The 12,508-nt window shown below is 42.6% G+C and overlaps 1 protein-coding gene across 1 annotated transcript in view; it reads left to right on the forward strand.

Annotated features, from left to right (window-relative positions):
• Positions 1 to 4,729: 4,729 nt before the first annotated feature.
• Lnx1 (ligand of numb-protein X 1) overlaps positions 4,730 to 12,508 on the forward strand; it is an 89,021-nt gene continuing 81,242 nt past the window's right edge. Inside the window, exon 1 of the mRNA XM_090343604.1 lies at positions 4,730 to 5,203. Coding sequence (XP_090199730.1) covers positions 4,812 to 5,203 — 392 coding nt within the window. The 5' untranslated portion in view covers positions 4,730 to 4,811. The remainder of the gene's footprint in view (positions 5,204 to 12,508) is intronic.

Consider the following 12,508-nt stretch of genomic DNA (forward strand, 5'->3'; position numbering starts at 1 on the left):
ACACACACACACACACACACACGCACTCACGCACGCACGTGCACCTTATGTTGAAATGGAACAGGCCATGAAGTCTCTGCTTTCCAAATGGAGGAAAGGAAGCTATCTATTATCTCTAAAGAGGGTTAATGATAAAAGACCTGGCTCAGTACCTTTCTCTTCTCTCTCTTTTTTAAAATTTTTTAAGTACTTGAACGGAGGGATATCAATTCAACATGTCACTTTCTGAGTACGATGCATCTTGATTCATGTCACATGCACTTGCTCCTGGATTTCCTAGTTTGTGGTGTGGTTACTGCTACAGAAAACAGACTGAAACAGCCACGAAGTCTGGAGTTTGAAAATCAGGCCAGCGTGTGACAGCCAGACCTTTGGTTAGGAAAGGACTCAGAGATGAATGGCCAGCCACACAGAAGATTTGTTGGTGCTTCTGGACCACATTGGTGGCTTTGATGACATGCATGTCTAAAAATCACCTTTGGTTTTGCCCCAAACTATAAAGCAGGGTAAAGATTGGTCCTAAGCCATGACATAAGAAAGTGTAAGATTCTCACCCCATACATACATCCAAGGAGAGGGGCACTCTCCCTGCTCCCTCATTCTAGAGCAGCCCCTGATTTCTCCAGAAGACCCCGGGATACTGAGGGCCTCACTGAGGCAATTTTAGTTTCTAAGTGACAGACCCATCAAGAGAAAAAAATAATTTCCTATTTACCCTCTCCTCAGTTTAGCAGGGCTCATGTTTTTCCCAAAACATGACAGACCATGAGATTATAAGAGAAACAGGAAGAACAGCCAGATAAATGGTAATAGTATTTTTAAGCATTTTGAGATTAAAGGTTGTCCTAGTTCTTTACTGTAAAGCAAGCACTGCTTGTTCAGCCAGTCCTCTCCTAATGTTTTTATTCCCATAGGCTTCTTATAGTTTAAATTATTAAGCAAAAATTATAACAGTATTTACATTAATATTACATTAAGAAATTCAGTTAGTAAATGGGTAAGTGCCAGGAATTCAAATTGCTCTTAGAAATGGAGAATGAAAGAGGGAAGGCAGAAGGGAGGAGAAGAGAAGGGAAGGCAGGTAGGGGAAGGGAGAAAAGGTGATATAGAGTTCGGCATTGAGATGCTCAGTAGAATCAAGGAATGTTTTCTTTCTTTTCAGAAAAATGTATTTATTTATTTTTGTGCCCATCCTGAGGCTTAAACTTAAGGCCTAGACACTGTCCCTGAGCTTTATGCTGTAGGCTAGTACTCTACCACATTTCTACTCTGGGTTTTTGTTGTTTGTTTGCTTGTTTTTTGTTTGTGGTGTTTATTTGGAGAAAAGAGTCTCACAGATTTCCCTGCCCAAGCTGACTTTGAACCATAGTTCTCAGATCTCAGCCTCCTAAGTAGTTAGGATTATCGGTATAAGCCACTGGGGTGTGGCTTAATTCATTTTTTTAAGTAATTGTACAAAGAGGTTTCAATTCCACAAGTCAGATATGAGTATAATGCATGTTGATCAATGTTAGCTTTTCCATTCTTCTTCCCCCATTTTCCCCAATCCCATCCTGATCCTCAGATATTACATAATATACATTGAATATAATGACTGTATTTGCTCACCTGTTTCCTTCCATTTGTGTTCCCCCCCCCTCTTTTTACCACCACTTCAAGGAAACTTTTCTTTTTTAAGAGATCTTTGATATATCTATTTGCAGTAAGGCCTAAGAGAGTTAAAAATTTATTGTCCCAGTACTTCTATGCTGAATGACTACTATTATGGAGATTCTGGTTGATTATAATCAGGAAAGATCGTAGGAACCGAAGTGGAGGAAAGGTTAAGAGCAGAAAGGAGAGTTAGGCAGCCCTGCCTGGCTGGTTTTCTTTAGGGTGTGGCCAGCGCCTTAGTTACATGCCACACTTCAGTCTCTTTGTCTGCTCAACTAAAACCATAAAGATTCCTTAATGGCTTAAATAAAATTATATGATTATGTTCTCTACTCCAGAGGAAGCATCCAAAACATTGTTAGTAAGCAAAGCTTAAAGAAAATCCAACCACCAGGGCTGGGAGTTTGGCTTAGTGGTAGAGTGCTTGCCTAGCATGCATGAAGACCCAGGTTTGAATCCTCAGTCCTACATACATAGAAAAAGCCAGAAGTGATGCTGTGGCTCAAGTGGTAGAGCTCTAGCCTTGAGAAAGCCCAAGAACAGTGCTCAGGCCCTGAGCTTAAGTCCTAGGACTGGCCAAAACAAACAAACAAACAAAAAATCCAAACATCTAAAACAAAGCACTCGCTGATTAGTTTAGATTCATGAGAGGACTTTGCACAATCTGGTGCTTATAATTCTTTATCTTTTGGGTTGTTTTTAGCAGAATGGTAGGAAAATCTGGGTGTCAATGAAACATTGGTTGGGTACCAGCCATACACATGCATGGAACTATCATAACTACCATATGTGTTAGTTTACATTTTTTTAAAAAGCTAAGTAGCAACCTGGTTTGATAGTCAGCTTTGCATTAATGTAATGAAAGACCTAAGGCAATTAATTTCAGAGAGAAAAAGGTTATTGTGGCTCATGATTCTGTGTTCAAGATCAGGTGACCCCTTCATTTTGGTTCCCTGGCAGTGGTGCTACATCATGGCAGGAGAAAGTGGCAGGACAAAACACCTCCCCTGGTACTGGTGAGCCAGGAAACATAGAAAGAAGCTGAGAGGACAGGCTCCCACCATCCCCTGTGGGGGCAAATCCTCAGTGACCTAAAGACCTCCCTCTAGGCCCCCCTCTCAAAGGCTCTACCACTTGCCAGTAGCTCCACCCTGATAGAGCAGGGGCAAGCCTTTAATACATGGAACACACATCCAAACCATAGCAACTGGGCAACAGTCCTCCCTTGTCTCTCTATATTTCTGCGGAAAACTCCAGGTATTTGAAAAGTAACAGTCTGGTCTAAGCTAACAGTGAGACCTGCAGAATCCAGCCTGATTTCCTGTTACAGACTCCTCCCCATGAGTGAGAGCTGTAGCACCAGGGCACATGAGAGAATATAGCCAAAGCTCTTCTAGAGAAACCCAGAAAGATCTGGGGCTTTAGTCTACTCTATGTGAACCTTTCCCCTAGGAAGTGCATGATAACCTTTAGGGTGGCCCATTTCCATTTTCCTGTTTATTTTTAACTATTTCTGGTGTCCCGTAAAGCATTTCCTGTGAGCTTCCAGTACCTTCTGTCAGCCTTGAGGATAAGTTGCAGCTGGGGAGTTTTCCACGCCTGCCACCCACTTTCTTTGCCTTCCGTGGCTTCATCGGATGCTAAATCAAATGTAGTGATTTCTAAGCTATGTTACATTCAGTGCATTTTTACTTCAATCCACCATCCAGCATGTTCATCCAGGCTTCCAAACACAGGACAAATGTAAACAACCAAGATGGCTCAGTGAAAGCTTAAAGTCAATGTATTTTTTTTTTCTAGAGATAAAGCAGTGTTCGTGCAAATGACCTCAGACTTCATTTGGACTTCAAAATGTGCCAAATGTAGGACTGCTACACTCTTCCCACAGGTGGCTTGCATGGAGAATTAATCTTGTTTTGGTGGAAAGCTAAAGTCCTTTCTATTTTCCTTGGGAAACAAACACGGAGGTGGGGGTCAAGGCCACAACACTGAATTATGGTGAAAGGTAGCAGAGTTCACACCCTGATCTCCTGGGCACGCATCTACTTTTGTGTGTGTCTTCCATTCTGACCAGGAAATACCTGAGCACAGAACCATATTGTGTCTATCTCTTTAAGAATCTCTATCTCCAGCTCACAGTTAGGGCGTGTATTTGTTGACTGACTATGCAAAAGATTTTCCTAGGTATAAATCAATCATGTTGATTGGGAAAAATATATTATGATATCTCATATAGATATGAAATGAAAGAAGAACATAGCTAAAAGATCCCTTTATAAGGACTATTCACTTCCAGATTCCAGGCCAACAGAGCGAGAATACATAAACACATTTAAGAATAATAGCAAGTGTGTATTAAGAACTTAAAAATGACAGACACAAGCCTAAAAGTTTGCATCATATAGTAGATCCTCACATTAGTCCTGTGAATGAGGCTATTATAAAATACTCCATTTTACAGGTGTGAAAACAAAGGCAGCAATCACTAGCCATAGCAGCAGTGATGGGATTTGAACCCAGGAGGTACATTCCAAGCCCTCCTGACCAATAATGATGGATTGAGTAGACAACTAGTGAATTACAGAGGAAAATGGTGCCCTCATCACAGAAAAATACAAAAGCTTAATGCTCAGATGACACAGGTTATTCTTGAGAAAGAAGTGAAAGAAAGATAGGAGAGAGGCAGCAGAGTATCAGCTACTTTGTTTTGTTTCTCTCTCCTTTTCTTGACTTGAGAGAGAATTTTGTAAATCACTTATCTATTGAATTTGATTACCAAGTTAATATTTCTTTGAACATTTTTGGAATTACCTTGACATTCAAACAGTATTACCCAAGTAATGTTTATAACACCGGCTTGAGGTTGGTAAGCATAAATATTGCTCCCAATGGATGAGTGGTAAAACACCATTCCTTCTCTTGGCCGAGTCCCATCATGTCACTTGAGGGTAGAGATTGGCCTTTGGCGTCACAGCCCTGTCTTCATGGGCGGGCAGTTCAGGCCTGCTTACTACAGCATTCCTCTTCTGAATGCCATGAAATAAACATGAGCTCTCCTGTTCTCTTGCAGGTTTGTGGATGGCCACTGGGACACCTTAACTTCCTGCAAGGAACTGTTGTTTTATTGGGTTTCATGCTAAGCAGTTTCCCAGGTGACCATGAACCAGTCAGCCCCTGCTGATGACCCAGATGCCAGCCCTAACCCCCTGTGTGTCGTTTGTGGCCAAGCTCACTCTCTGGAGGAAAACCACTTCTACACCTATGCAGAAGATGTAGACGATGACCTCATATGCCACATCTGCCTGCAGGCATTGCTGGACCCTCTGGATACTCCCTGTGGCCACACTTACTGTGCCCTGTGCCTCACCAACCTCCTGGTAGAGAAAGACTTCTGCCCAGTGGATCGGAAGCCTGTGATTCTACAACATTGCAAGAAGTCCAGCATTCTGGTGCACAAACTCCTCAACAAGCTGCCAGTCACCTGCCCTTTCACAGACCACTGCACAGAGGTGCTGCAGCGCTGTGACCTCCAGCATCACTTCCAGACAAGGTCAGTGGTGGCTCTCTTCTTCCTGGCCATTCCCCTTCTATCTCCAGCATCTCCCAAGGGCAAGGGGATCCCTGTGCCCCAGTGCCTCTTGGGACAGTTGTTACTCTGGCTTTGTCTTTGCAAAGACAATGAAACCTTGGTTTGAAACCAGTTCAAGATAGATTGTGTCTCCATTGTTGATAGCTATGAATCCACATGAAGGAACAGCACTTGGGAGAGTTGTGTTGTGTGTATGTATACTTACGGTCTCAAAAACTGGTCCCTTTTGCCATATTGGAAAACACTAATAAGGGACTGGGAGTTTGGCCTAATGGTAGAGTGCATGCCTAACATGCACAAAGACCGGGGTTCAATTCCTTGGTACCACATACATAGACAAAAGCCGGAAGTGGTGCTATGGCTCAGGTGATAGAGTGCTAGCTTTGAGGAAAGCCCAACGACTGTGCTCAGGCCCTGAGGTCAAGCCCCAGGACTGGCAAAAACAATAATAAATAAATAAATAGAAAGAAACATTATTGAGTAAGTGTCCAGAGAATTTTATCAATCACTGGCCTATTTGATTTAGTTATAAAATTGATTCATTGGGTCTCATCATTTGACATACGCTTGTTAGAATCTCCTCTGCACAGGAATCAACAAGGCTCAGCTGCTCATGGAGAAGATGTACAATGTTTTAAACTAAACCTTAAAAAAAAAAGAAATGTAGCAAACACCTTTCATCTGAGTAACATGTTCTGCTAATATTTTGGCCACATCCCGCACCCTAATGTCAGGATGACAGCTCACCCCCACACTGCACTCCTGGGGGGACAGCTTCACAGTGGCCCTGGGCCTGTTCCGCATGAAGCATTCTCAGAGCACTTAGGATGTGTAATCAACAGTGACCAATAATAAGAGGAAATTTGCAATGTGGGGTTGATCTTGGATCTCTTGTGATCACAACAAGAGGCAGGTGCTGGGTTTTTTAAAGGTCACATACTTGAGGTCAGGAATCCGAGGCTTTGTGTTTGGGGACTTCTGTGGATTCTCTACATCAAAAGCAAGGGTCTGGCTATGATGTGGAGCACATGTTTCCAGTATCCAGTGGATACGTTTTCTCTTCAAGATGGTGATCCTTCCAATGTGGGTTTTCAGAATACAGCTGACCATTTGTTAAAGCTGGGGTCAGGTGGGGATGACCCACCTTCTCCATTCCCTGGAAGGTGTGGCCCAAGGAGAAAGAAAAAGGGAGTGCATTTCTGACTTCTGCTGGGAGTTTGAAAGGCATTGTGGGAAGGAAAGTAAATTCGGGGTCAAAGGTGAGGCACTGATAGATGCTACACAGACTGGGGAGGTGAGGGATCTGAGGAGGAGAATTATACTGAGTTGGGGAGATGCAGAATCTAGGGAGAAGAAAGGGCCTGGTAGCTCTACCTATAAACATCATTCTCCTGTGTGTTTCAATCTGTGTATTTGGGCAGGGGCAGGGGGACTGTATTAGTTCCTTATTGTTGATATAACAAATAATCACAGACTTATTGACTTAAAAACAACTCATATAATTGTTATCTCACAATGATGAAGCTTAAAAATCCAAAAAGGAGTTCACCAAACTAGTATCAAAGTATGGTAGGACTGTATTCTTTTTTTTTTTTTTTTGGCTCTACAAAGTTCTTTTTTTATTTTTCTTTTTTTTCATATATTTTTATTGTAATTAATAGAAGGGTTACATGATATTTGCCAGATAGATGGTGCATTAATTCCCAGACATTGATACCCTTTCACATGCCTTGGTCCCCATTTCCCTCCCCCCACCCCCACTTCTCATCTTGTTTTCCCCCGCTCCCTATCCAATTTCAAATAACCAAATACAAATATATCCGATACATCAGGTAACAAAGTGAGATACTGTAACAACATGAGATAACCAAGGAACAGCAAAAGAGATAAAAGATAACATAGTACTTTAACAACAACAATCATTCATTATATGGCTTATGTTTCTATATCCTAGAGATCCTTTCATTCAGCGTCCTACTATATGGCCTTTTGTATCAAGGTTTTGCTCTATTGCAAATCTCTGCTAGGAGAGCCCAAGGTTTCTACTGATTATGACGAATGAGGGAAACCATTGAGCCTAAGTTCCTTTGAGTCTGGCTTACTTCACTTAATATGATTTTTTCTAAGTCTTTCCATTTCCTAACAAATGGGGCAATATCATTCTTTCTGACAGCAGCATAGAATTCCATTGTGTACAAATACCACATCTTGTTGATCCACTCATCAACTGAGGGACATCTAGGTTGGTTCCATATCTTTGCTATGGTAAATAGTGCTGCAATGAACATTGTTGTGCTGGTGGATTTAATATGTCTTTGTTTCTGAATGATTGGGTAAATGCCAAGTAGTGGAATTGCTGGGTCATAGGGGAGTTCTATGTTTAGTCTTTTGAGGAACTGCCATACTGCTTTCCATACTGGTTGAATGAGTTTATACTCCCACCAACAGTGTAGTAGTGATCCCTCCTGGCCACATCCCCTCCAGCATCTGTTGTTATTAGTTTTCCTGATCCTGCCCATTCTAACAGGAGTGAGGTGGAATCTTAGAGTTGTTTTGATTTGCAATTCTTTTATGACCAGAGATGTTGAGCATTTCTTCATGTGTCTATAGGCCATTTTTGTTTCTTCTTCAGAGAAGACTCTCTTTAAGTCTTTGGCCCATCTTTTAATGGGATGGTTGTTACTTTGGAGATTAGTTTTGGATTGATTCAATTTTTTGAGCTGTTGGTATATTTTAGATATGAGGCCTTTCTCCGTTGTATGGTTGGTGAAGATCTTCTCCCACTCTGTAGGCTTCCTGATTAGTTTACTAGCTATGTCCTTTGCCATACAAAAGCTCTGCAGTTTAATGCAGTCCCACTTATCCAGCCTTTCTCTGATTTGTTGTGATTCTTGGTCCTTATTAAGAAAGTTTCGACCTGTGCCAAGGAGGTCTAGTGTATCTCCTATCCCTTCTTGTAAAATTTTCAGAGTGTCGGCTTTTACCTCAAGGTCTTTGATCCATTTGGAGTTAATTCTAGTACAGGGTGACAAAGAAGGATCCAACTTTAGTTTTCTGCAGGTGCTTAACCAGTTCTGCCAGCACCACTTGTTGAAGAGGCTATCTTTCTTCCATTCTATTTTTTTGGCACCCTTGTCAAAGATTAGGTGGCCATAGGTCTGTGGTTTAATATCTTGGTTTTCAGTTCTATTCCATTGGTCTTCAGGCCTGTTCTTGTGCCAGTACCAAGCTGTTTTGATAATTATAGCTCTGTAATAGAGTCTAAAGTTTGGTATTGAAATTCCTCCTGTGCTGTTCTTTCTGCTAAGAAGTGTTTTTGCTATACGGGGTCTTTTATTATTCCATATGAAATTTTGCATTGCCTCTTCTATTTCTTTAAAGAATGACATTGGGATATTGATGGATATTGCGTTGAATTTGTAGATAGCCCTTGGCAAGATTGTCATTTTCACGATATTGATTCTTCCAATCCAGGAGCATGGGAGGTTTTTCCATTTCCTCAGTTCTGCTTTAATTTCCTTTTTCAGGGTTTTAAAGTTTTCATCAAAAAAGTCCTTTACATTCTTAGTTAAGGTAATTCCTAGGTACTTTATTTTCTTTGAGGCTATTGCAAAAGGAGTTGCTTTCCTGATTGTTGCCTCATTCCTCTCACTGTTGGTGTAGAGGAAGGCAATTGATTTTTTGAGGGTTAATTTTATACCCTGCTACCCTTCCAAAGTTTTGAATCATCTCAAGGAGCTTGGGAGTAGAGTCTATAGGATTCTTTAAATACAGGATCATCTGCAAAGAGGGAAAGTTTTACTTCCTCTTTCCCTATTTGGATCCCCTTTATGCTTGCTTCTTGCCTTATTGCATTGGCTAGGAATTCTAATACTATGTTAAAGAGGAGTGGAGAGAGTGGGTAGGACTGTATTCTTATGGGCCCCTTTCCATGCTCTTTCCAGCTTCTAGATGCTACCTGCCTTCTTTGGCTCGTGGCTATGTTCAAAACCAACCATGTTGCATTGTCTGACTTTTCTCTCGGCTGCTGTGGGACCAGGACTCTCCTGCTTCCCTCTTATAAGGACCAGGTGATAACTTTGGGCCCACCTGGATGAGCTAGATGGCTTCATGAGGCCTTGGCTTTAGAATCCCTTTTTGCCATGGAAGAGTCTGAAGTTTAGGAAGGTGGATATCTTTAGAAGTCATTATTGTGCCCACCACAGAGTCACAGAGGTAAGGGAGAAAAGGGAAAAAAAAGTGATGATTGTTGGGAAGAAACTGAGATACAGGTATTGTCCTCAGCCCCTAGCCAAGAGGATGAGCTGGCACCTGGATAAGCTACCTGAGGATAGGCCAGAGCCTATCCTCAGAGGCTGGGGAGGAGAGGCTGTGTGGCAGGCCATGGCAGACCTGTGGGGTCTCCAGAAGAGGACTTGATGTCCCCAGCTTCCCAAGCAGAGCAGAGATTGCACTTACCTACCTATTTATACCACATGCCTCCAGGAAGCCTGGTAGGGAGTGATGATGGCACAATTGATGATGATGTGCATGTGGGAGAAACAGCCGTGAAGGAAGAACCCCAGATGACAGAAAGTGAGTCCCTTCTGAGGCCCCAGAGACCTTCACAGCTCCCAGCAGAGGAAACTCCCACCCGGAGAAGGTGTGAGCCTCAACACCCTCTGTCACACCTCTCCACACTTGCGCTGCCTAAGTAGGTTGAAGCCACTATTTCCCAAAATATCTTTTATAATTAGTTATCAGATGCTTAATATATATGGCCTCTTCCGCAGCTGCAGAGCACTGTATGGCAAGGACAAAGAGCCTGAACATAACCCAGAACCTGGCTCAAGATGAGCAGCAGATCACTGTTTCTCGACTACCAGGGTCACTAAGGAGATGGAACAGTTACTACCAGTGAAGTGCCCTGAGCAGGGCAGAGGCCAGGTTTCCTTGTCTATGAGAGAGGTTCTCAGAGTGGAGGCCCTCGATTGGTCGTATAGTTGTGTATATGTGCAAAGGCTCTCTAGGGGAGAACCTTTGTTAATAAAACTTGCATCTTTGATGGTTCTTTAATATTGTTTATTTAGTAAGTATACATATGAATGAAATGGCTTTTATATGTCTGTTTTGAGGGCCTCGTCAGTGGTGGGGCTTGAACTCAGAGTCTAGGCACTATCTCTGAGCTATATTGCTCAAGGCGAGCGCTCTAGCACTTTGAGACACAGCTCCACTTCTGGTTTTCTGGTGGTTAATTGGAGATAAGAGTCCAAAAGACCCTCCTGCCCCAGGCTGGCTTCAAACCAAGAATCTTAGATCTCAGCTTCCTGAATAGTTAGGATTATAGGTGTGAGCCAACAGCACGCAGCTGGCTTTTATATTTTTAGTTTATTTTTAATTGCAAAAATATATGTATTTCTGGTGTAAAACATCATGTTTTAAAATATGTATGTATTGTGGGATGGTAAAATCCAGATCATTATCATTAACTGCTCGTCTGAGATTGGAGTTCCGTAACTGACACTTTTATTGATTGGCTGCTCTAGCAATTGACCCCTCCAGCCCCATCCACACCTTTTTAATATCCCATTAACCTTTATTGTGATAAATACTCTTAAATCTCTGTTAGCAAGGTTGTTTTTTTTTTTATGTATACTGGTACAGGGCCTGAACTTTGAGTCTCTCAGGATCTCTTAGGGTTTCTCAGGGTCTCTTAGGATCTGTCAGGGTCTCTCTCCCTTTCTCTCTCTCTCCCCTCTCCTCTCTGTGTCTTTCTCTGTCTTGTTCTCTCTATGTCTGTCTGTCTCTCTCACTCTTCCTCTCTCTCAGCTTTTTTGCACAATCCTAGGGCTAGACCTCCACTTGAGCTACACCTCCATTTCCAGGTTTTTGCTGGTAAATTGGAGCTAAGAATCTCACTGACTTTCCTGGCTGAACCATAATCTTCAGATTTCAGCTCCTAAATAGCTGGGATTACATGCAGGAGCCACCAGGGCCTCGCTTGTATTGGCATTTTTTCCATATATTTTTATTGTAATTAATAGAAGGGTTACATTTTATTCCCCAGATAGAAGGTGCATTACTTCACATACATTGATACTCTTTGTCATGTATTGGCAATTTTTGAGTGTACATTTTTTTTTTATTCCACCAGTGTTGTATAGATCTCTTGAACTTATTCCTCTTGTCTCATGAATATTGTGTTCCCCTCAAAAGACAGTAGACTTGTGGGGTTTGGGGTGCAGGTAGGCACTACCCCTGTGGTGTCTGTTCTCCAAGATTCATGTCACCTAGATACAATGCTGACAGTCCATGTGGCTCATACCTGCACTCGGCAGAAATCCTTGTGTAAGACACAGAGGACTTGGCCAGGAATTTGGCCTCGCCGTGAAGTGCTTGGCTAGCATGCACAAAGACATGAGGGTTTGATTCTTTGATACCACATACATAGAAAAGGCCAGAAGAGGTGCTGTGGCTCAAGTGGTAGTTCAAGCCCCAGGACTGGCAAAAAACAAAAAGACACAGAGGATTGACCTTGGTCATGCAGACTGGAAAGGTCACTGATTCACACTACAGAGTACATCTCTGCCACTTGAGAGTGAGCTGGGTATGAGTGAGCATTAGGATCTCTGGGTAGTTTTGTTAGTTTCAGCCCTTAGGAGCTCACAGGCCATCACAAGGGGCCCAAGTGGAGAATTCCTGGTAGAGTGACAGGCTAAATTTGCTAATTTTCTTCCCCATGAAAGGAGACTCAGTAGATGCCAGGAGCTCCCGCAAAGGTCCCAGCTCGTGTGTATGTCCTAATGCCCATCCATGAGAGGGTAATGGAAGGCAAGGCTTTTCCCTTGATCCTCCGTGAGGATCATAGGCTCCAGACCATGTCTTTGTTGTATAGTATCATCATCTGTCTATGGGGTATTTATCAGAGGTCCATAGTAGGCCAGATCCAAAGTGAAAGAAACATCTGCTTACACCAAGATTCCTGCCTGTGAGGAAGGGCCTTGTAAGGCTAGCGACTGAAAACATGCCCATGAGGAGGTCATTTCAGAGGACTTCACTTTGTTCTTCATGCTCTCTAAAAATGGGAGATCACAAAGCTGGCCCTCCTGAAGGATTCACTTGCCTGAATAAAGAGGGCATGATTTAGTGTGTTTTTTTGAAGGAGTCAGAATGAAAACATGAAGCCATTGTCCTTAGCCCCACCTGGCCCAATGTTCTCTGGGAGGATTGTCTTAACACTGTTCCAATGCCTGGAGTACCAACGCCCGAAGACTATCCTGGGATCCC

This window comes from Megascapheus bottae, chromosome 13, assembly GCF_031878675.1.
Source record: "Megascapheus bottae isolate mThoBot1 chromosome 13, mThoBot2.hap1, whole genome shotgun sequence".
NCBI lineage: Eukaryota > Metazoa > Chordata > Mammalia > Rodentia > Geomyidae > Megascapheus > Megascapheus bottae.